Raw genomic sequence first — 23,202 nt, 5'->3', positions numbered from 1 at the left:
CCCAATTTAGGGTCCCCCCCCTTGGACCCCAAACCCTCCCATTTGGGGTTTCACCCCACTCCCCCATTTTAGGGTCCCCCCCTCCCCAATTTGGGGTCCCACCCTCTCATTTCGGGGTCCCATTCCCCCATTTTGGGGTTTTAATCTCCATTTTGGGGTCACACCCTCCGAATCTGGGGTCTCGCTCCCACATTTTGGGGTTCCCACCCCACTCCTTCATTTTGAGGTGTTACCCCACTGATTTCAGAGTCCCCCCTTCTCAATTTAGGATCCTCTCTGGTTTTGGGGTCCCCTCTCCCCAGTTTGGGGTCCCCTCATCCCAATTTGGGGTCCCCAAACTCCCAAATTTTGGGGTCCTCCCACTCCCCCATTTTGGGGTTTCAACCCCCATTTTGGGGTCCCACTCCCACACTTTGGGATTTCTCCCCACTCCCCCCTTTGGGGTTTCATCCCATTATTTTTGGGGTCCCCCACTCCCCCATTTTGGGGTTTCACCCCGTTATTTTTGGGGTCCTCTCTCCCCATTTTGGGGTTTCACCCCGTTATTTTTGGGGTCCCCCACTTCCCCATTTTAGGGTTTCACCCCATTATTTTTGGGGTCCCCCCACTCCCCCATTTTGGGGTTTCCCCCCATTATTTTTGGGGTCCCCCCTCCCCATTTTGGGGTCCCCCACTCCCCCATTTTAGGGTTTCACCCCATTATTTTTGGGGTCCCCCACTCCCCCATTTTGGGGTTTCACCACATTATTTTTGGGGTCCCCCTCCCCATTTTGGGGTCCCTCCACTCCCCCATTTTAGGGTTTCACCCCATTATTTTTGGGGTCCCCCCTCCCCATTTTGGGGTCCCCCCACTCCCCCATTTCGGGGTTTCACCCCATTATTTTTGGGGTCCCCCACTCCCCCATTTTGGGGTTTCACCCCATTATTTTTGGGGTCCCCCACTCCCCCATTTTGGGGTTTCACCCCCCATTTTGGCCTCTCCCTCTGCACTTTGGGGTCCCTCCTCGGCCCCATTATGGGGCTCACACCCTCATTTCGGGGACCCCCTCCCCAATTTGGGATCCCACCCCCATTTTTGGGATCCCCCACAACCTCTCCCCCCCTCATTTTAGGGTCTCCCCCATTTCCCCCCCCCGAACCCCTTTATTTCTTTCCCCTTTATAAAAACCAACGCTGGGATTGCCCCGAATTCCCGTTTATTGCCCCAAACCCCCCGGAAGGACCCCAACCCCGGCCGGGATTTTGGGGGGCGGGGGTCAGGACACCAGGACCCCCCCGGGGCCCCCCTTGCCCCCCCTCGGGGCCGTCCCTGGGGGTCCCTTTGGGGTCGTCCTCGCCCACCAGGCGGATGTTGTGACGTTCCCGAAACTCGGAGAGCTCCCGGCCCTTGGCCTGCAGCTGCTGCGCCAGCGCCTCGATCAGCTTCGAGATCTGGGGGGAAAATGGGAAAAATGGGAAATGTGGGAAAGGTGGGATCGATCAGCTTCGAGATCTGGGGGGAAAATGGGAAAAATGCGAAATGTGGGAAATGTGGGATCGATCAGCTGGGGGGAAAAACAGGAGATTTGGGAAAAATGGGAAAAGAGAGAGCCTCAATCAGCTTCGAGATCTGGGAGGAAAATGGGAAATGTGGGAAATGTGGGAAAGGTGGGATCGATCAGCTTCGAGATCTGGGGGGGAAATGGGAAAAATGGGAAATGTGGGAAAAGAGAGAGCCTCGATCAGCTTTGAGATCTGGGGGGAAAGACTGGAAATCGGGAAAAATGGGAAATGTGGGATCGATCAGCTTCCAGATCTGGGCAGAATAACAGCAAAAATGGGAAAATCGGGAGATGTGGGATCGGTCAGCTTCGAGACCGGGGAAAGCGGGGAAAGCCGGGCAGCGTGGCTTCGGGGCCGTGCCGGCCGGCCGGGCTCCCAGACCTGCTCCCTGTTGCTCTCCAGGGCGGGCAGCACCTCCTTGACCGTCCTCTCCACCAGCACGCCGCCGACCATGCGGAAACACTTCCGCGTGGGATCCACCTCCCGCAGCGTCTCGATCACCAGGCTGGACACAGAGGCCCCGGATACACCCCAGATACACCCCAGATACACCCCAAAATACACCCCAAAATACACCCCAAACACACCCCAGACACACCCCAGACACACCCCAGATACACCCCAAAATACACCTCAGATACACCCCAAATCCTATCCCAAATCCTGATCCCAAATCCTCACCCCAAACCCATCCCAAATTACACCCTGAACCCCATTCCAAATACATCCCAAATCTAATCCAAACTCCACCCCAAATCCCCTCCGAAATCCCATCCCAAATCCCCGCTCCAAACCCTCCAATCCCAAATCTCCAATTCTGAGCCAAATCCCCCAAATCTCGACCCCAAATCCCCCACATCCCGACCCCAAATCCCCCACACCCCGACCCCAAATCCCCCAAACCCCAAATCCCAAACCCCCCACACCCCGACCCCAAATCCCCCAAACCCCAAACCCCGTGGCAGCCCCACCTGTGCTCGTTGAGCTCCAGCTCCAGCTCGGCGGCTTTGGAGGCCAAACCGCGCTGGTCCTGCCGCAGGCGGTTAAACCGGGACACCACCTGCGGGGGACACTGGGGTGGACTGGGGGGACTGGGATGGACTGGGGGGGGACTGGGGGGACTGGGAGGGACTGGGATGGGACTGGGATGGGACTGGGGGGGACTGGGGGGACTGGGGGGGACTGGGAGGGACTGGGATGGGACTGGGATGGGACTGGGATGGGACTGGATCCCCCGGGATGGGGCTGGGGTCTGCTCGGGGGCTTGGGGAGACCCCCGGGACGGGATCCCGGAGGGGGAGAATGCCCAAGCCCACAGCAGCCCCCCTCGGCCCCAGGGACCCCCGTTATCACAGACCCCCGTTATCAGAGACCCCCCCGTTATCAGAGACCCCCCCGTTATCACAGACCCCCCCGTTATCAGAGACCCCCCCGTTATCACAGACCCCCGTTATCACAGACCCCCCGTCATCACAGACCCCCCCCGTTATCGCAGACCCCCGTTATCACAGACCCCCCCGTTATCACAGACCCCCCGTTATCACAGAGCCCCCGTTATCAGAGACCCCCCCGTTATCACAGACCCCCGTTATCACAGACCCCCGTTATCACAGACCCCCCGTTATCACAGACCCCCCCGTTATCACAGACCCCCCGTTATCAGACCCCCCGTTATCACAGACCCCCCGTTATCACAGACCCCCCGTTATCACAGACGCCCCTCACCGCCCGCCTTCCCCTCACGCCCAGGCCCGGCCCCCCCATCGCTTCCCCCCTCAGCCCCAGCCGCCCCCGCCATCACTCCGCTCCCTCCCCGCCGCTCCCGGTGTCCCGCCCCGGTTCCCGGTGGCCGTTCCCGGTGTCCCCGAGCCCTCCCCGCTCCCGGTTCCGCCCTGACCTGCTCGGCGCTCAGCCCTTTCCCCGCCGGGGCCGCCCCTCGCCCCTTCCCCGGCTCCGCCATCTTTTCCCGCCGCGGCCCCTCCTCTTCCGCTCCCGCCGCCGCCACTTCCGGCCGCCATCTTGGGTGAGTGAGGGCGAGGCGGGCGCGGCGCCATCTTGGGTGAGGGCAGCGCCTCAAGGGGGGGGGGACTTTGCCCCGCGCTGCGGCCGGCGGGGAATGTGCGTGAATTGGGGGCGAAAACGGGGAAAAACGGGGGAAAATGGGGAAAAACGGGGCGGATTTGGGGTTCTGGGGGCGGGGGGAGGGCGGAGGCGCGGCGGGTTTGGGGATTTGGGGTGTGGGGGCGGTTTGGGGGGCTGAGGGTGGCTCGGGAGGGTTGGGGGGCTCTGGGGTCCGAACTGGGGCGGTTTGGGGGTGTCTGGGGCAGATTTGGGGCTGTTTGGGGCAGTTTTGGGGTATTTGGAGCAGTTTGGGGCAGTTCAGGGGTTGTTTGGGGCAGTTTTGGAGGAGTTTGGGGCTGTTTTGGGGGAGTTTGGGGCAGTTTTGGGGGGTATTTGGGGACATTTTGGGGGATATTTGGGGACATTTGGGGGGTATTTGGGGACATTTTGGGGGATATTTGGGGACATTTTGGGGGGTATTTGGGGACATTTGGGGGGTATTTGGGGACATTTGGGGGTATTTGGGGACATTTGGGGGTTATTTGGGGCTGTTTTGGGGGGTATTTGGAGACATTTGGGGGTATTTGAGGACATTTTGGGGACATTTGGGGGATATTTGGGGACATTTTGGGGGTATTTGGGGCCGTTTGGGGGTTCCAGGTCCCCCCCCCCAGCCCTGTGACCCCTCCCCAATTTGGGGTATCCCCTCCCAGGCTGAGGGTGGCCCCCCGGGCCCTGCTGCGCTGCCCCCCGAGACCCTCCAGAGCCCCCCAGAGCTCCGGCACCGCGGGCAGGTACCGGGGCACCCCAAAAACCCGGGGGGACCCCAAAACCACCGGGGGGACCCCAAAAAACACCCGGAGGGACCCCAAAAACCCGGGGGGACCCCAAAAACACCCGGAGGGACCCCAAAAACCCGGGGGGACCCCAAAAACACCTGGGGACCCCAAAAACCCGGGGGGACCCCAAAACCACCGGGAGGACCCCAAAAACCCGGGGGGACCCCAAAAAACACCCGGGGGAACCCCAAAAACACCTGGGGGGGACCCCAAAAACACCTGGGGGACCCCAAAAACACCGGGGGGACCCCAAAAACACCGGAGGGACCCCAAAAAACACCCGGGGGAACCCCAAAAACACCTGGGGGAACCCCAAAAACACCTGGTGGGACCCCAAAACAGCTGGGGGACCCCAAAAACACCTGGGGACCCCAAAAACCCGGGGGGGACCCCAGAAACACCGGGGGGAACCCCAAAAACCTGGCAGGAGACCCTAAATACCCGGGTGGGGACCCCAAATACCCCAGGGGGTCCCCAAAAACTCCAGAGGGGGCTGGAGGTGACCCTGGGGGTGACCCCAGGTGGGTGTGGGGGGTTCACGAGTGACCCTGGTCCCCGTGGCGTCACCCTGGGGGTGTCCCGGTTCCCAGGGGTGACACAGCGGTGTCCCTGTCCCCAAGGGCGTGGCCTTTGGGGTGACCCCAATCCCTGTGAGGTGACCCGTGGGGTGTCCCCCTGTCCCTCTGAGGTGCCCTTGGTGTCCCCAGCCTGCAGTGTCCCAGCCAGTGAGGTGTCCCCAAGGCCACTGAAGTGTCCCAGGTCATTTGAGGTCCCTCATGGTGTCCCCTCCCTGCAACCCCTCAGCCATGGCAGTGTCCCCAGACCCCTCGGTGTCCCCAGACCTGGCGGTGTCCCCATGTCCCTTTGCGGTCCCTCACGGTGTCCCCTCCCCACAGCCATGGCCGCGTCCCCAGGTCCAGTGGTGTCCCCAGAGCCCTCGGTGTCCCCAGAGCCCTCGGTGTCCCTGGACCCCTCGGTGTCCCCATGTCCCTGACATTGTCCCCTCCCCGCAGCCCCAAGCCCATGGCACTGTCCCCAGAGCCCTCGGTGTCCCCAGAGCCCGTTGGTGTCCCCAGAGCTCTCTGTGATCCCTCAAATGTCCCCTCCCTGCAGGCCCCCGGCCATGGCAGTGTCCCCAGGTGTGGCAGTGTCCCCGTGTCCCTCTGAGGTCCCTCACAGTGTCCCCTTCCCACAGCCCCAAGGCCATGGCAGTGTCCCCAGACCCCATTGGTGTCCCCAGACCTGTTGGTGTCCCCGGAGCCCTCGGTGTCCTCAGACCCCTCGGTGTCCCCATGTCCCTGACATTGTCCCCTCCCCGCAGCCCCCCAGCCATGGCATCGTCCCCAGAGCCCTCGGTGTCCCCGGAGCCCTCGGTGTCCCCGGAGCCCTCGGCGTCCCCCGGGGGGCTGGTGGCGGCGCTGCAGGTGACGTCCACGGCGGACAAGGAGCGGAACTGGCGGCAGTGCTCGGCGCTGGTGCGGCGCGCGGCGGCGCGGGGGGCGCGGGCCGTGTTCCTGCCCGAGGGCTTCGACTTCATCGGGGACAGTCCCCAGCACAGCCTGGCGCTGGCAGAGCCCCTGCACGGGGACATCGTGGGCCGTTACCGCCAGCTGGCACGGTACGGGGACACTGGGGACATCTGGGGACATCTGGGGACACTGGGGACATTGGGGACACTGGGGACATTGGGGACACTGGGGTCACTGGGGACATTGGGGACACTGGAGACATTGGGGACATCTGGGGACACTGGGGACATTGGGGACACTGGAGACATTGGGGATACTGGGGTCACTGGGGACATTGGGGACACTGGAGACATTGGGGACACTGGGGACATTGGGGACACTGGGGTCACTGGGGACATTGGGGACACTGGAGACATTGGGGACATCTGGGGACATTGGGGGCACTGGGGACTCCGTGGGGACAGTGGGGACATTGGGGACACTGGGGACATCATGGGGGATACTGGGGACATCGTGGGACGTTACCGACAGCTGGCACGGTACGGGGACATTGGGGACACTGGGGACACCGTGGGGACACTGGGGACATCGTGGGGACACTGGGGACATCGTGGGGCGTTACCAACAGCTGGCACGGTATGGGGACACTGGGGACATCGTGGGGACACCGTGGGGCGTTACCAACAGCTGGCACGATACGGGGACACCAAGGGTGCCAGGGGACCCCTGGGGACACCCAGACCTGTTCAGTGCCCTGTCCTTGTCCCCACCTGATTCCTGTCCTTGTCCCCAGCCCTGTCCTTGTCCCCGGCCCTGTCCCCATCCCTCCATGCCTGTCCCTGTCCCCATCCTTGTCCCCATCCCTGTCCCTGTCCCACGATCCCTGTCCCCATGCCTGTTTCCATCCATGTCCCCGTCCTGTCTCTGTCCCTGTCCCTGCCTGTGTCCCTGTCCCCATCCCTGTCCCTGTATCCCAATTCCCGTCCCTGTCCTCGTCCATGTCCTCACGCCATCCCCTGGACTGGTGTGGGGACAACGACAGGGACAGGGATGGGGACAACGACAGGGTTGGGGACAAGGACAGAGATGGGGACAGGGAACGAGGAGTGGGGACAAGGACAGGGATGGGGACAGGGCAGGGGTGTGCCGCGTGTGTCCCCAGGGAGTGTGACAGTGTCCCCAGTGAGTGTCACTGTGTCCCCAGTGAGTGTCCCTGTGTCCCCGGGGGCTGTCCCTGTCCCCAGTGAGTGTCCCTGTGTCCCCGGGGAGTGTCCCTGTCCCCAGTGAGTGTCCCTGTGTCCCCAGGGAGTGTGACGTGTGGCTGTCCCTCGGGGGTTTCCACGAGCGTGGCCAGGACTGGGACACCACGGGCCGCATCTACAACTGTCACCTGCTGCTGGACAACTCCGGTGGGACACGGGCTCCTGACCCCGGGTCACCCCTGGGTCCCCTGCATCCCCAATCCCTGTGTCCCCAACATTCCCAACCCTCCAGGTGTCCCCGTCTCGCGTCCCCGTGTCCCCAGCTGTCCCCACCACCCCTGCAGTGTCCCCAGCCGCGGTGGTGGCCGCGACCTGAAACCATTCCCAACGCCTGGCTGTCCCCAGTCGCCTTGTGACTGTCCCCACTTGTCCCCAATCCTCCTCGGCTGTCCCCACATGTCCCCAATGTCCCCGTGGCTGTCCCCAATGTCCCCGTGGCTGTCCCCTGCTGTCCCCAGGTGCCATAGTGGCGGCGTACCGCAAGCTGCACCTGTTTGACGCGGAGCTCTCGGGGGCGCCGGCGCTGTGCGAGAGCTCCTTCACCAACCCGGGCCGGGAGCTGCTGCCGCCCGTGGCCACCCCCGTGGGCAAGGTACGGCCCCGGGTGTCCCCAAGTGTCCCCAAGGGTCCCCGAGTGTCCCCTGCCCTCGGTGAGCCACGGCGTTCCCAGAAAAAACTGAGATTGGCCAGGTGCCACAGGCTGTGGGTCCTGGAGCTGGGCCTGCCCTGACCCATGTCCCCAGGGTGTCCCAAAGGTGTCCCTGGGTGTCCCCGATGTCCCCAATGATGTCCTCAGGTGGGGCTGGCAGTGTGCTATGACCTGCAGTTCCCCGATGTCCCCAATGATGTCCCCGATGTCCCCAGTGTCCCCAGTGATGTCCCCGATGTCCCCAGGTGGGGCTGGCAGTGTGCTATGACCTGCAGTTCCCCGATGTCCCCAATGTCCCCAATGATGTCCCCGATGTCCCCAATGTCCCCAGTGATGTCCCCGATGTCCCCAGGTGGGGCTGGCAGTGTGCTATGACCTGCAGTTCCCCAATGTCCCCAGTGTCCCCAATGATGTCCCCGATGTCCCCAGGTGGGGCTGGCAGTGTGCTATGACCTGCAGTTCCCCGATGTCCCCAATGTCCCCAGTGATGTCCCCAATGTCCCCAATGATGTCCCCGATGTCCCCAGTGTCCCCAGTGATGTCCCCGATGTCCCCAGGTGGGGCTGGCAGTGTGCTATGACCTGCAGTTCCCCGATGTCCCCAATGTCCCCAATGATGTCCCCAGTGATGTCCCCGATGTCCCCAGGTGGGGCTGGCAGTGTGCTATGACCTGCGCTTCCCCGATGTCCCCAATGTCCCCAATGATGTCCCCGATGTCCCCAGTGTCCCCAATGATGTCCCCAGTGTCCCCAGTGATGTCCCCGATGTCCCCAGGTGGGGCTGGCAGTGTGCTATGACCTGCAGTTCCCCAGTGTCCCCAGTGTCCCCAACGATGTCCCCGATGTCCCCAGGTGGGGCTGGCAGTGTGCTATGACCTGCGCTTCCCCGAGCTGGCCCAGGCTCTCCGCGCCGCCGGCGCTCAGGTCCTCACCTTCCCCTCGGCCTTCACCGTCACCACCGGGGCCGCGCACTGGGAGGTGAGGGGACACCTGGGGGAGGGTTGGGGACACCTGGGAGAGGGTTGGGGACACCTGGGGGGACATCCCACGGGGGGTGTGGGACACTCTGGGAGGGGCTTGGGGACACTCCCAGGGCACTGGGGACACTTGGGGTGGGTCGGGGACATCCCCAGTGCTCCTCCATGTCCCCTGAGCTGCTCGTCCATCCCTGCCCAGGCCATCGAGTGTCCCCAGCGTCCCCTCTTCTTGTCCCCTTGGTGTCCCCAGTGTCCCCTTCTTTCACCCACATGCCCTGACTTTAGTGTCCCCTGTGTCCCCTTTTTGTCCCCTCGGTGACACCCCTGTCCCTCCCCAGTGACAGCGCTGTCCCCGCAGGTGCCGCTGTGTGCCCAGGCCCTCCAATGTCCCCAGTGTCCCCCTGTGTCCCCTGACTCAAGTGCCACGTTCCCGCGGTGACACCGCTGTCCCCTGAGGTGCTGCTCTGTGCCCGAGCCATGTGACACTCATGTGTCCCCATGTCCCCTCAGTGTCACTGAGTGTCCCTGTGTCCCCTGGTTCTGTCCCCGTGTCCCCTGAGTGTCCCCCATGTCCCTGCAGGTGCTGTTCTGTGCCTTCGAGTGTCCCCGTGTCACTGAGTGTCCCCATGCCCCCATGTCATTGAGTGTTCCCATGTCCCTGAGTGTCCCTGTGTCCCCTCAGTGTCCCCGTGTCCCCTCAGTGTCCCCGTGTCCCCTCAGTGTCCCCTCAGTGTCCCCTCAGTGTCCCCTCAGTGTTCCCTCAGTGTCCCCATGTCCCTCAGTGTCCCCATGTCCCTCAGTGTCCCCTCAGTGTCTCCTCAGTGTCCCCATGTCCCTCAGTGTCCCCATGTCCCCTCAGTGTCCCCTCAGTGTTCCCTCAGTGTCCCCATGTCCCTCAGTGTCCCCATGTCCCTCAGTGTCCCCTCAGTGTCTCCTCAGTGTCCCCATGTCCCTCAGTGTCCCCGTGTCCCCTCAGTGTCCCCTCAGTGTCCCTCAGTGTCCCCGTGTCCCTGAGTGTCCCCGTGTCCCCTCAGTGTCCCCGTGTCCCCGCAGGTGCTGCTCCGTGCCCGGGCCATCGAGTGTCAGTGCTACGTGGTGGCGGCGGCGCAGACCGGGCGGCACAACGCGGGCCGCGCGTCCTTCGGGCACGCGCTGGTGGCCGACCCCTGGGGCACGGTGCTGGCGCAGTGTCCGGAGGGCGCCGGCCTCTGCCTGGCCCACATCGACCTGCCCTACCTGCAGCAGGTGCGCCGGCAGCTGCCCGTGCACCGCCACCGCCGCGGGGATATCTACGGGCCCCCGCCACCGGCGACACCGGCGACCTGAGGGGACACTGCGAGGGCACAAAGCCACCGGGATTGGCACCAATCAGCTTTTCTGTCCCCAAAGTGAAACGGCACAAGGTGTCCTCCCCGCTCTCCTTTTGGGGTCCCCACTTTTTTTTGGGGGGAGTGTCCCGAATCTGCGTCAATTCAGCCCCAAATCTGCACCAAATTCTGCCCTGAATCTGCCCCAAATCTGCCCCAATTTACACCAAAGCTGCTGCAAATCGGCCTTTTTGTCCCCAAAGCGACAGCACGACGTGTCCCCCTTCTTTTTTTGGGGGGAGTCCCAAATCTGCTGAATGTGCCCCAAACCTGCATCAAGTCACCCCAAAATCTGCCCCAAATCTGCATCAATTCACTCCAAATCAGCTCCAAAATCTGCCCCAATTCACCCCAAAATCTGCCCCAAATCTGCCCCAATTCAGCCGCAAATCTGCATCAATTCACCCCAAAATCTGCCCCAATTCACCCCAAAATCTTCCCAAAATCTGCCCCAATTCAGTCCTAAATCTGCCCCAATTCACCCCAAATCTGCCCCAATCCAGCCCCAAATCTGCCCCAAATCTGCCCCAATTCACCCCAAATCTGCCCCAAATCTGCCCCAAATCTGCCCCAATTCACCCCAAATCTGCACTGAATCAGCACTTTTGTCCCCAAAACGGAGCAGCCCAATGTCCCCCCCCCGAATTTTGGGGTCCCCCCGTTTTTTGGGGTCATTTCGGGCACCCCGAGGGTGACACCAGCGCCCCAAATTCCAGATCCTGCCCAAACCTGCCCCAAATCGGCACTTTCCTCCCCAAAATGGGGCAGCTTCGGGTTCACCACCTCCTTTTTGGGGGGATTTTCCCTTTTTTTTGGGATTTCCCCTTTTTTTTGGGGGGGGAGGAATTTCCTTCTGTTGAAATCTGAAAAATACAAAAATCCCAGGAAATGATCCCAAAAAAGGCTGGAGGAATTTTTGGGATGAGAGGGATTGGGGGACACTGAACCCCCAAACTGGGGGGGAGGGGAGGGGCTGAACCCCCCAAGTGTTGGGTGGGAATGGGGAGAAAAACGAGGAAAATGGGGAAAAAAAAAAAAAAATAAATCCATCCCTGTCGGTTTTTAGGGGGAAAACGGGAATTTCGGGGGGAAATTGCCATTTGCTCTCTGTCCTTGTTTTTAATGGACGTAAAAGAGGGAAGAACGAGGGGAAAACCATGGGAAAAACACGAGGAGGAGGAATTAGACAAGGAAAATGAGGAATTCGGGAATATTCCACACCTCCAATCCCAAGTTCTTAAAATGGGAGTTTTGCCTCTTTTTTCTCTTTGCCATTTTTAATGGATAAAAGAGGAGGAAAAAAAAAAATCACGGAAATTAAGACAAGGAATTCTGGAATATTCCGTTTTCCCAAAGCTTCCTGCACCTGGAATCCCAAATCCCGACTGCACCAACGGGAGTTTGGCCCTTTCGTCGCTGTTTTTAATGGATCCAAGAGAAGAAAACAGGGAAAAATCATGGATGACACAAGGAACAGGAGGAATTGACAGGGAAAAGCGAGGGATTCTGGAATATCCCGTTATTCCAGTGCTCTCCAAACCTCCAATCCCCAATCCCCAGCCTGTCGCACCAACGGGATTTTCACCTTTTTAACTCCATTTTTAATGGATATAAAATAAAACGGGGGGAAAAAAAATCACGGAAAACACAATGAAAAGAACGAATTGACAGGGAAAAAACGAGGAATTCTGGAATATCCCGTTATTCCAGGGCTTCCTGCAGGAGCGCTCCCAATCCCCAAACGCCCGCCCGTCACACCAACGGGATTTTTGCCTTTTCATCGCCGTTTTTAATGGATACAAAAGAGAGGGAAACAGGGAAAAAAACCCATGGAAAACACGAGGAGGAAAAGGAGGAATTGACAGGGAAAAGCGAGGAATTCTGGAATATCCCGTTATTCCAGTGCTCTCCAAACCTCCAATCCCCGATTCCCAGCCTGTCGCACCAACGGGATTTCTGCCTTTGAATCTCCGTTTTTAATGGGTAGAAAAGAAACCAGGAGGGAAGAAAACACGGAAAACACAAGGAAAAGGAGGAATTTGACAAAGGAAAAGGAGGAATTCTGGAATATTCCGTTATTCCAAAGCTTTCCACGCCTCCAATCCCCAACGGCGACTGCACCGCACCCGTGGGATTTCTGCCTTTTTGTCTCCGTTTTTAATGGATAGAAAAGAACAGAAAACTGGGAACGAAAAACCACGGGAAACACGAGGAGAGGGAGGAACTGACGGGGAAAAGTGAGGAATTCCGGAACATTCCACACCCCTCCCCCCAATCCCCAAATCCCAGCGCGCGGCACCGACGGGATTTTCGCCTTTTCGTCGCCGTTTTTTAATGGACGCGAAAGAATAAAAAAAAAAAAAACCCCCCCCCAAAAAAAAAAAATCCCAAAAAAAAAATAAAACGGGAGAGGGGGAAAATCCCCCCACGGGAAACACGAGGAGAACCCATCAGGAACCTCCCGAAAAAAAAGCGCCAAATCCCCCAACACACATCCCCCCCTTCAGCTCCAACCCTTCCCCAAATCCATCAGCGAGGGCTCCGCACGGGCCGGCCAAAACCAAAAACTCTGCGGGAAGAGTCGGGAGAAGAGGGAACGAAACCAAAAACTCTGCGGGAAGAGTCGGGAGAAGAGGGAACGAAACCAAAAACTCTGCGGGAAGAGTCGGGAGAAGAGGGAACAAAACCTCCCCCCCCCCCCAAAAAAAAAAAACCCGGAGAGGAGGAGGAGAAAATAAAAACTGAGATCGGAACGACGACAACAAAAAAATAACGCGGGGGGGAGAGGAGGTCGGGGAAGGGGTTGGATCCCTCAGGGAGCCGTGTGGAGCATCAAGTTCCTGAGGAGTTTCTGGCGGCCCAGCTCGTAATCCTCCTCGTCCACGTTGACCAGCAGCTTGATGGCCTCGTGGCCCACGGCCTGTTTGAGCGAGTCCGTGATGAAGACGCCCTTGAGCGCCTCCAGCAGCGAGCCGTTGATGTAATCCCGCCAGAAGGCGTCGAGGTAGGTGAGCTCCGAGAACTTGATGTCGCAGATGATGGAGCCCAGATCCCCGCGATTTCAGGATGGTGTTGGCCTGGTTGAAGCGCTCGAACTGACGCTCCAGCGGGTCCTGCTTGTTGGAGAAGACGTTGCCGTGCAGGGCGGAGTCGTGCTGGCAGTACTCGGCGCGCACTGCGCAGGCGGATGTCTGGGGCACACGGGGTGGGAGGGGGGGAGCGGGGAGACGGGAGGGGGTTTTAGGGGGGGATGAGAGGATTTGGGGCTCCGGGAATTTGGGAGGGTTTGGGGGTGTGTTTTTTTTTCCCCTCCCCCTTCCTCCGCTCAAGAGTTGGTCGCCAAATCGCCAAATCCCGCCCATTCTGGAATGTTCTGCCGTGCCAGGGATTTCCCCCCTCGTCCCAATCCCGAGGATTCCCCAGTGCCAGAGCCTCCCCAGTCCCAGCTCTCGCTCCGATCCCCGATTCCCCCTGGAATTCCGGACCCTCCGGATCCCAGGAGGAATGGGAGTTGTTGGGATGAGGGGAAGGGAGGCCCCGTCCTGAGTTCCAGGCTTGATGGGGTTTGGGGGGCAGTTTTGGGGGTTTTTTTCCCCTCCTGGGGCTCCTCCACTCAAGAATCCATCCCCCAACCTCGCAAATCTTCCCCATTTCAGGACGTCACGATTCCAGGGATTGCCCCAATTCCAGACCCTCCGATCCCAAGGATTGCCCAGTGCCAGACCCTCCCCAGTCCCTGGATCCCTCCCAGTCTCAGCTCTCACTCCAATCCCAATCCCGACCCCGATCCGGCCCCCTCACCACAGGGCTGGGATTTCCCCTCGGGATCCCATCCCAGCTGCCCCCAATCCCATTCCCAGTGTTCCCCCCCCCCCCCAGTTCCATTCCCAGGTTTGTTTTTCTTTGGGATCCAATCTCCCCAATCCCACATTCCCAGTCCCACATTCCCAACCCCACATTCCCAACCCCACATTCCCATATCCCACATTCCCAATCCCACATTCCCAGTCCCACATTCCCAACCCCACATTCCCAACCCCACATTCCCATATCCCACATTCCCAATCCCACATTCCCAGTCCCGTGTCCCCCTCACCGCAGGTCTGTTTCTCCTTGGGGTCGGGGGTCGTCGACTTCCTGCGTTTCCGTTGGTTCCCCAGGAGGCTCCGGGCCCGGCCCGGGCGCTTGGGGCCCAGCTGGGGCCCCGCCGGGGGGCAGCACAGCGACGGCTGGGGGGCAGGCACTGCGGGGGCAAACCCTGAGACCCCAAACCTGCCCCACACCTGCCCCACATCCGCCCCGAGACCCCAAACTGACCCCAAACCCGCCCCGAGACCCCAAACCTGCCCCACACCTGCCCCACATCCGCCCCGAGACCCCAAACTGACCCCAAACCCGCCCCGAGACCCCAAACCCGCCCCACATCCACCCTGAGACCCCAAACTGACCCCAAACCTGCCCCACATCCCACCCCGGGGGGCAGCACAGCGACGGCTGGGGGGCAGGCACTGCGGGGGCAAACCCTGAGACCCCAAACCTGCCCCACACCTGCCCCACATCCGCCCCGAGACCCCAAACCCGCCCCACATCCACCCTGAGACCCCAAACTGACCCCAAACCTGCCCCACATCCCACCCCGGGGGGCAGCACAGCGACGGCTGGGGGGCAGGCACTGCGGGGGCAAACCCTGAGACCCCAAACTGACCCCAAACCTGCCCCACATCCGCCCCACATCCGCCCCGAGACCCCAAACCTGCCCCACATCCACCCTGAGACCCCAAACTGACCCCAAACCCGCCCCGAGACCCCAAACCTGCCCCACATCCGCCCTGAGACCCCAAACTGACCCCAAACCCGCCCCACATCCGCCCCACATCCGCCCCGAGACCCCAAACCTGCCCCACATCCGCCCTGAGACCCCAAACTGACCCCAAACCCGCCCCACATCCGCCCCACATCCGCCCCGAGACCCCAAACCTGCCCCACATCCACCCTGAGACCCCAAACTGACCCCAAACCTGCCCCACATCCACCCCACATCCCACCCCGGGGAGCAGCACAGCAATGGCTGGGGGGCAGGCACTGCGGGGGCAAACCCTGAGACCCCAAAGCAGGGTGCAGCCCCCCAGGTGTGGGGTGCAGCCCCCCAGGTCCCCCCAGGTGTGGGGTGCAGCCCCCCAGGTGTCCCCCAGGTCCCCCCAGGTCCCCCCAGGTGTGGGGTGCAGCCCCCCATGTGCCCCCCAGGTGTCACCAGGTGCCCCCCATGTCCCCCCTGGTGCCCCCCAGGTGTGGGGTGCAGCCCCCCAGGTGCCCCCCAGGTGTCCCCCCAGGTGTGGGGTGCAGCCCCCCAGGTGTCCCCCATGTCCCCCCAGGTGTGGGGTGCAGCCCCCCAGGTGTCCCCCATGTCCCCCCAGGTGTGGGGTGCAGCCCCCCAGGTGCCCCCCCGGTCCCCCCAGGTGTGGGGTGCAGCCCCCCAGGTGTCCCCCCAGGTGTGGGGTGCAGCCCCCCAGGTGCCCCCCAGGTGTCTCCCCAGGTGTGGGGTGCAGCCCCCCAGGTGCCCCCGGGCGCCCCCACCTGTTTTGTGGGGGTGTCCCAGGCCGGGCGGGGCGGCGCCGGGCGCGCGGGGCGTGACGTAGCGGATGGACGTCTCCTCCAGGTACTTGTCCACCAGGTCCGGGCACACTGCGGGGGAGCGGGAACGTCAGGGATCGGGAATGTCAGGGATCGGGATCGGGAACATCAGGGAATGGGATCGGGATCGGGAATGGGAACGTCAGGGAATGGGATTGGGAATGTCAGGGATTGGGAACGGGAATGTCAGGGATCGGGATCGGGAACGTCAGGGATCGGGATCGGGAATGGGAACATCAGGGAATGGGATTGGGAATGTCAGGGATCGGGAACGTCAGGGATCGGGAACAGGAATGTCAGGGAACAGGAATGTCAGGGATTGGGAACGGGAATGTCAGGGATTGGGAATGTCAGGGATTGGGAATGGGAATGTCAGGGATTGGGAATGGAAATGTCAGGGATCGGGAATGTCAGGGATTGGGAATGGGAATGAGAACGTCAGGGATCGGGAATGGGAACGTCAGGGAATGGGATTGGGAATGGAAATGTCAGGGATCAGGATCGGGAACATCAGGGAACGGGATCGGGAACAGGATCGGGAATGTCAGGGATTGGGAATGGAAATGTCAGGGATTGGGAATGGGAACGTCCGGGAACGGGATCGGGAACGGGATCAGGAACGTCAGGGAACGGGATCGGGAACGGGATTGGGAACGTCAGTGATCGGGATCAGGAACGTCAGGGAACGGGATCGGGAACGGAACACTGTGGCAGCTCCAGCTCCGCCTATCGCAATACTGGCCCCACACGTCACGACACAGAGCGGTCGGCGAGGGCCCCCAGAACCCATGCTGCGTGTCGTGACGTGGGGCAGCCTATCGCCATGCCGGGCCCTGTCACGACATGGGGCAGCCTGTAGCGACAGCGCCCCCAGTATCGCGACAGACTCACCTGGCTGCTGCTGGCCGAGCTGCCGCGGGGCAGCGGCTCCCGGTGGGTGATGATGTCACCCCCATGCCAGCCCGTGTATCGCGATATATCGTGACAGACTCACCTGGCTGCTGCGGGCCGAGCTGCCGCGGGGCAGCGGCTCCCGGTGGGCGATGACGCGGCCCCGTGTCCCCGAACGTTGTGACACTGACCCCGTATATTGCAACGTATCGCGACAGACACTCACCTTGCTGCCGCCCTTTGAGGCCGCCCTAGGGCAGCGGGTCACGGCAGGTGATGATGTCACCCCAATGTCACCCCGTATGTCGTGACATATCGTGACAGACACTGACCGGGCCGCCGCCTCTTGAGGCTGACGTAGGGCAGCAGGTTGTGGCGGATGATGACGTCACCCCGATACCACCCTGATATCACCCCGTATATCACGACATATTGTGACATATCGCGACAGGCGCTCACCGGGCCGCCGCCTCTTGAGGCTGACGTAGGGCAGCAGGTCGTGGCGAGTGATGATGTCACCCCAATACCCTGATACCACCCCGTATATTGCGACATATCGTGACAGACACTGACCGGGCCGCCACCTCTTGAGGCTGACAGAAGGCAGCAGGTCGTGGCGGGTGATGACGTCACCCCAATACCCCGATACCACCCCAATACCACCCCGTATATCGCGACATATCACGACACAAGGCGACAGGCGCTCACCGGGCCGCCGCCTCTTGAGGCTGACGTAGGGCAGCAGGTTGTGGCAGGTGATGATGTCACCCCAATACCACCCCGATAGCACCCCGATAGCACCCCGTATATCGTGATATATGGCGACAGGCGCTCACCGGGCCGCCGCCTCTTGAGGCTGACGTAGGGCAGCAGGTCGTGGCAGGTGATGACGTCACCTCAATACCCCGATACCACCCCGATACCACCCCGATACCACCCTGTGTATTGCGACATATCGTGACAAACACTGACCGGGCCGCCGCCTCTTGAGGCTGACGTAGAGCAGCAGGTCACGCCGGATGATGACGTCACCCCAATACCACCCCGATACCACCCTGTATATCGTGACATATCACGACATATCACGACATATTGTGACAGGCGCTCACCGGGCCGCCGCCTCTTGAGGCTGACGTAGGGCAGCAGGTCACGCCGGATGATGACGTCACCCCAATACCACCCTGATATCACCCCGTATATCGCGACATATTGTGACATATCGCGACAGGCGCTCACCGGGCCGCCGCCTCTTGAGGCTGACGTAGGGCAGCAGGTCGTGGCGGGTGATGATGCGCAGCAGCTGCAGCAGCTGCCGCAGGTTGCTCTCGTCGCAGCGGCCCTGGCGCTCCAGGGCCAGCAGGAAGTCGCGGCCCGAGCGGATGCGGCCGCGCTCGGCCTCGTCCAGCACGTCGACGAAGAGGAAGGAGAGCACGCGCACGTCGCGGTGCGTCAGCTGCGCGCCCACGATGTCGAACATGCGGTGCAGCGAGTAGAGGCCCTGCTCGCGCTCCCCGGGCTCCTCGGGCCACGGCACGGCGCCGCCGACGTCACCGGCACGGCCGCCGCCCGAGCCGCCGCGCTTCCGGCCCGCCATGGGCACCTGGGGACACGGGGACAGCGACATGGCGTCAGGGGGACACGGGGACAGCGGGACATGGGGACAGGGACATGGGGACAGGGACACGGGGACATGGGGACACGGGGACAGGGGGACAGGGACACGGGGACAGCGACATGGCGTCAGGGGGACACGGGGACAGCGGGACATGGGGACAGGGACACGGGGACAGGGACACGGGGACAGGGGGACACGGGGACAGCGGGACAGGGACACGGGGACAGGGGGACACAGGGACATGGGGACAGGGACATGGGGACAGGGACACGGAGACAGGGGGACATGGGGACAGGGACATGGGGACAGGGACACGGAGACAGGGGGACATGGGGACAGGGACACAGGGTCAGTGGGACATGGCGTCAGGGGGACACGGGGACAGGGGGACACGGGGTCAGGGACACACAGGGACAGCGACACAGCGTCAGGGACATGGGGACAGGGACACGGGGACAGCGACACGGCGTCAGGGGGACACGGGGACATGGGGACACGGGGACAGGGACACGGGACAGCGACACGGCATCAGGGGGACACGGGGACAGCGACATGGGGACAGGGACACGGGGACAGCGGGACATGGGGACAGGGGGACATGGGGACACGGGGTCAGGCACCGCTGGCACTGCCATGCCAGCCCTGGGGACACCGCGAGGGGCAGTGGGCCCGGGGATGTGGGACTGGGGAATTCAGGGATGCGGGATCCCAGGATCCCTGGGAATGCAGATCCCCCCGGAGCAGCCGGGAATTCCCCCAGAGCCACCCCGGGATCCCTTCCCGACGGGAATCCGCCGCGTCCTGGCCGCAAATGGGATCCACGGGGATCCGCGGGGCTGCCCCACCACAGGGATGTGATCCCAAAAATCCCAGCCCTCGGGAATTCACGGCAGCGGGGGCTCCTGCACGGGATCCTGACCCCGGTTCTGGGGGATTCCAGCGGGATCCGGAGCCAAATCCCTGGGATTCTCCATTGGGATCCAGACCCCAATCCCTGGGATTCTCCACTGGGATCCGGAGCCCAATCCCTGGGATTCTCCATTGGGATCCAGACCCCAATCCCTGGGATTCTCCACTGGGATCCGGAGCCCAATCCCTGGGATTCTCCATTGGGATCCGGAGCCCAATCCCTGGGATTCTCCACTGGGATCCAGAGCCCAATCCCTGGGATTCTCCACTGGGATCCGGAGCCCAATCCCTGGGATTTTCCGACCCCAATCCCTGGGATTTTCCGACCCCAATCCCTGGGATTTTCCGACCCCAATCCCTGGGATTTCCCAGTGGGATCCATCCCCGTCCCTGTCCCCATCCCCATCCCAAGGGGAAAACGACGGGATCAGCTCCGGAATTCCCCACCCAGCCCCAATCCCCAGCACGGCCGGGCCCGGGCTCCTCTCCCGGCAGGAAATTCCCAGAAAAAAAACCTGGAAAAAACAACCCAGTCCCGGCTCCAGGGGGGGAAAAACAGGAATGGGAAACACCCGGAGCTTTTTTTTAGGGATTTTCCTTAAAACGTCTCCGTTTTCCCTCAAATTCTACAAAAAAACTGGGGAAAAATCCGTGGATTTCTCATCCCTGGAATGACCGCGGTTTGCCTCCCGTGAAAGGGCAGGGAAAAAGCAGGAATTTGGTGTCGCGCTCCCTGGAAAATCCACAGAAATCCGGGGAAAACGAGGTTTTATGGAAGTGCCGAGCCCCGGCAAAGGGGAATTTTAGGGATTCCGCTTCCCAAAAAAAGGCCGGGAAATCCTTAAATTTAATTCCAAGTCGGGAATTCCGGCCCTGGAGGAAACGCCGAGATTCCCACGGGGGGTGGGAGGTGGAAATCCCCAAAAAAATCCAGGATTTTTCCCTCAGAACTAAAAAAAAAAGAGATGAGAATTCCCGGAATCCCTGGGAAATCAACCCTGGGAAAACCCTGGGAAAACCCTGGGAAAATCCTGGGAAAACCCTGGGAAAACCCTGGGAAAACCCTGGGAAAATCCTGGGAAAATCCTGGGAAAACCCTGGGAAAACCCTGGGAAAAGCCTGGGAAAACCCTGGGAAAACCCTGGGAAAACCCTGGGAAAAGCCTGGGAAAACCCTGGGAAAATCCTGGGAAAACCCTGGGAAAACCCAGCCCCTTTTCCCGGGAACATTCAAATCATTTCGGGCTCAACGGGAAAAACGAGTTCCTGGAGCTCCCCGGGGCTCGGCCCCGCTGGGATTCCCGAGGAAAAATTGGGATTTTTCCCACTAAATTCAGGTCAAAGCCGCCAGAATTCCGCGTTATCCCAGAAAATCCCGGCCTGGGGGGTGGAGAAAAAGCCCCAAATCCCAAATTTTTCGGGGATTTTTTAGGGAATTTTCCCAATCCCCAACAGGAATTCTGCCAGGGGTGGGATCCCAAGGACAGGAAAAATTCCCAAATAATTGGTGGGGAAAAAAAAAACCCCACAAAAATTGGGATTAATTCCCAAATTTCCCTCCTTTTTTGGGACAATTCTCCCTAAACCCAGTGGGAATTCCCTAAAATCCACTCCCGGCCCCAATGAATCGGATTTTTGGGAAGCAGAGGAGCTGCAGAGGTCGGGAAGGGAGGAGGAGGAGGAGGAGGAGGAGGAGGAGGAAGATGCTCCTGACAAAATATCCCGAAGGAAAAACGGGAAAGCGGCTCTTCCAGGGGCTGGGATTGGGGGAATCTGGGGGAATTTTTTGGGAATTCCCAGCCCTGGGAACATGGGGATTTTATCCCTGGATCACTCCCGGCTGATCCCAGCCCGGAATTCCCGGGGATTCCCCATCTCCGGGTGGGATAATTAGCCCAGCCGGGTTAATTGGCTGCAGCCGGGGGAGAACTCCTGGATCCGGCCCCGACTTCCCGGGATCCCTCTGGAGCTTCCCGGGATCCACCAGGACCCTCAGGATCCATCCCGAGTCCACCAGATCCATCCCAAACTTCCCTGGATCCATCCCAGACCTCTCGGGATCCATCCCAAACCTCTCCAGATCCATCCCAAACTGCCCTGGATCCACCAGGACCCTGGGGATCCATCCCAGACTTTTCTGGATCCGTCCTGAACGCTCCTGGACCCATCCCAGACCTCTCCTGATCCATCAGGACCCTCTGGATCCCTCCCTGGATCCATCCCAAACCTCTCCAGGTCCATCCCAAACTTCCCTGGATCCATCCCAAACCCCTCTGGATCCATCCTGAGCCTCTCCGGATCCAGCAGGACCCTCGGGATCCCTCCTGACCCTCTTCAGATCCATCCTGGGTCTCCCCGGATCCATCAGGAACCTGTGGATCCCTCCTTGGATCCATCCCGAACCCCTCTGGATCCATCCCGAGCCTCTCCGGATCCACCAGGACCCTCGGGATCCATCCCAAACTCCCCAGGATCCATCCCAGAGCTCTCGGGATCCACCAGGATCCTCGGGACCCATCCAGAACTCCCCAGGATCCATCCCAAACTCCCCGGGATCCATCCCAGAGCTCTCGGGATCCATCCCAAACTCCCCAGGATCCATCCCAGAGCTCTCAGGATCCACCAGGACCCTCGGGATCCATCCCAAACTCTCCAGGATCCATTCCGGAGCTCTCGGGATCCATCCCAAACTTCCCAGGATCCACCCCAAACTCCCCGGGATCCATCCCGGAGCTCTTGGGATCCACCAGGATCCTCGGGACCCATCCCAAACTCCCCGGGATCCATCCCGAACTCCCTAGGATCCATCCCGGAGCTCTCGGGATCCATCCCAGAGCTCTCGGGATCCACCAGGATCCTCGGGATCCATCCCGAACTCCCCAGGATCCATCCCGGAGCTCTCGGGATCCACCAGGACCCTCGGGATCCATCCCAAACTCCCCGGGATCCATCCCGAACTCCCCAGGATCCATCCCGGAGCTCTCGGGATCCACCCCGGAGCTCTCGGGATCCATTCCAAACCCCCCGGGATCCACCGCGGAGCTCTCGGGATCCCTCCCCGTCAGCGTGACCCCCGCAGATCCCGGTCCCGGACCCACCTGGGGCGGATCCCGCCGTGCCGGGTCCTCGAGCTCCTTTTTCCTCCTCTCAATTCTCCTTTTCCGTCCGTTTGTTCGGTTTTTAAATAAAACTCCCCCAACAACAACCAAGCCCACCCCAAACCTGCCGCGAAGCTGGCGAGGCCGGGACGGCCGTCAGTCCTTTGGCCGGAAAACTCGGGGGTTTTTTTCCCCCCCTCAAAAAAAAAAACCTCCTTTTTTTTTTTTTCCTCCTTTTTTCCTCTTTTCCCAAAGTCCCCAACGACTGTTCGCCGGAGGAAAAGCCAAAGGCGGCGCGGCCCTCAAGGCATCCCCGGCCGGCCGGCGGCTCTCCGGCGGCCTCGGCTCCGCTCAAAGCGAAATCGGCGAGGAGACGCGAGGCCCAAAGGGGAGCAGGCGGCGGGAGCTCATCCCGCGGCCCCAAACGCCGGGACCTCCTTCCGCCCCTCGCGACGGGCCCGCGGCAAGAACCGGGGGGGCAGGGGGGAGCGCTGCCGCGACAGAAGGAAAGGAAAATTGAAACACGAGAAATAAAGGGGAGGAGGAGGGGGGAGGGGGGGGTGGGGGGTGGGGGGGGAAGCGCCGATTTTTTCGGCTGAAATCGGCCCCGAATTGCGGCGAGAAAGGAGCAAAACCGGGAGCACCGGGAGCGTCCTCCCGGGAAAGGCCTTTAGAGCCCCGGGAAGGACCTGAGCAGGCCCCGCTTCTCCCCCGGGGAGGCCCCGGGGAGGTTCCGGCGGCGGGGGGAGCGGCGGGGCCCCCCCTGCGGCCCGTGGCAGCCCCGCCGAGCGCGGGGCCCCGTCCCGGCCCCTCCCGGCCCCTCAGGGCCGGCCCAGCCCCGGCGCCGCCATCTTGGCTCCGTCCGCTCCGCTCCCCGCTCCCCGCGGGCGGCTC

General features: G+C 61.5%; 3 protein-coding genes across 6 annotated transcripts; 1 reads left to right on the top strand and 2 right to left on the bottom strand.

Annotated features, from left to right (window-relative positions):
• Positions 1–1,179: 1,179 nt before the first annotated feature.
• On the bottom strand, positions 1,180–3,524 carry PFDN2 (prefoldin subunit 2). The gene is given in 5 exon segments (XM_066206550.1): positions 1,180–1,295; positions 1,297–1,431; positions 1,924–2,047; positions 2,514–2,602; positions 3,440–3,524. Coding segments are annotated over 5 exon segments (450 nt in total). The 5' UTR covers positions 3,503–3,524; the 3' UTR covers positions 1,180–1,256.
• Positions 3,525–3,580: 56 nt separating this feature from the next.
• On the top strand, positions 3,581–10,218 carry NIT1 (nitrilase 1). Of its 4 annotated transcripts, XM_066206943.1 has the most exons (7): positions 3,612–3,660; positions 4,317–4,397; positions 5,764–6,060; positions 7,217–7,320; positions 7,632–7,765; positions 8,674–8,799; positions 9,852–10,218. In XM_066206943.1, coding segments are annotated over exons 1-7 (1,017 nt in total). In that variant the 5' UTR covers positions 3,612–3,658; the 3' UTR covers positions 10,125–10,218. The 4 variants fall into 4 exon arrangements, with proteins under 4 accessions (XP_066063042.1, XP_066063040.1, XP_066063043.1 ...); XM_066206945.1 differs by lacking the exons at positions 3,612–3,660; positions 4,317–4,397 and adding an exon at positions 3,581–3,601; XM_066206946.1 differs by lacking the exon at positions 8,674–8,799.
• A 998-nt stretch (positions 10,219–11,216) lies between these two features.
• Positions 11,217–23,183, bottom strand: DEDD (death effector domain containing). Its single transcript, XM_066206947.1, is given in 7 exon segments — positions 11,217–13,217; positions 13,219–13,341; positions 13,343–13,356; positions 14,262–14,408; positions 15,740–15,847; positions 17,924–18,287; positions 22,309–23,183. Coding segments are annotated over 6 exon segments (990 nt in total). The 5' UTR covers positions 18,282–18,287; positions 22,309–23,183; the 3' UTR covers positions 11,217–12,977.
• Between the last annotated feature and the right edge of the window lie 19 nt (positions 23,184–23,202).

The sequence above is a fragment of the Chamaea fasciata genome, unplaced genomic scaffold, assembly GCF_029207755.1.
Source record: "Chamaea fasciata isolate MVZ Bird 193981 ecotype frontalis unplaced genomic scaffold, bChaFas1.0.hap1 SCAF_31, whole genome shotgun sequence".
Taxonomy (NCBI): domain Eukaryota; kingdom Metazoa; phylum Chordata; class Aves; order Passeriformes; family Sylviidae; genus Chamaea; species Chamaea fasciata.
The sequence above is the reverse complement of the archived record's forward strand: the minus strand, read 5'-3'. Positions and strand labels throughout refer to the sequence as shown.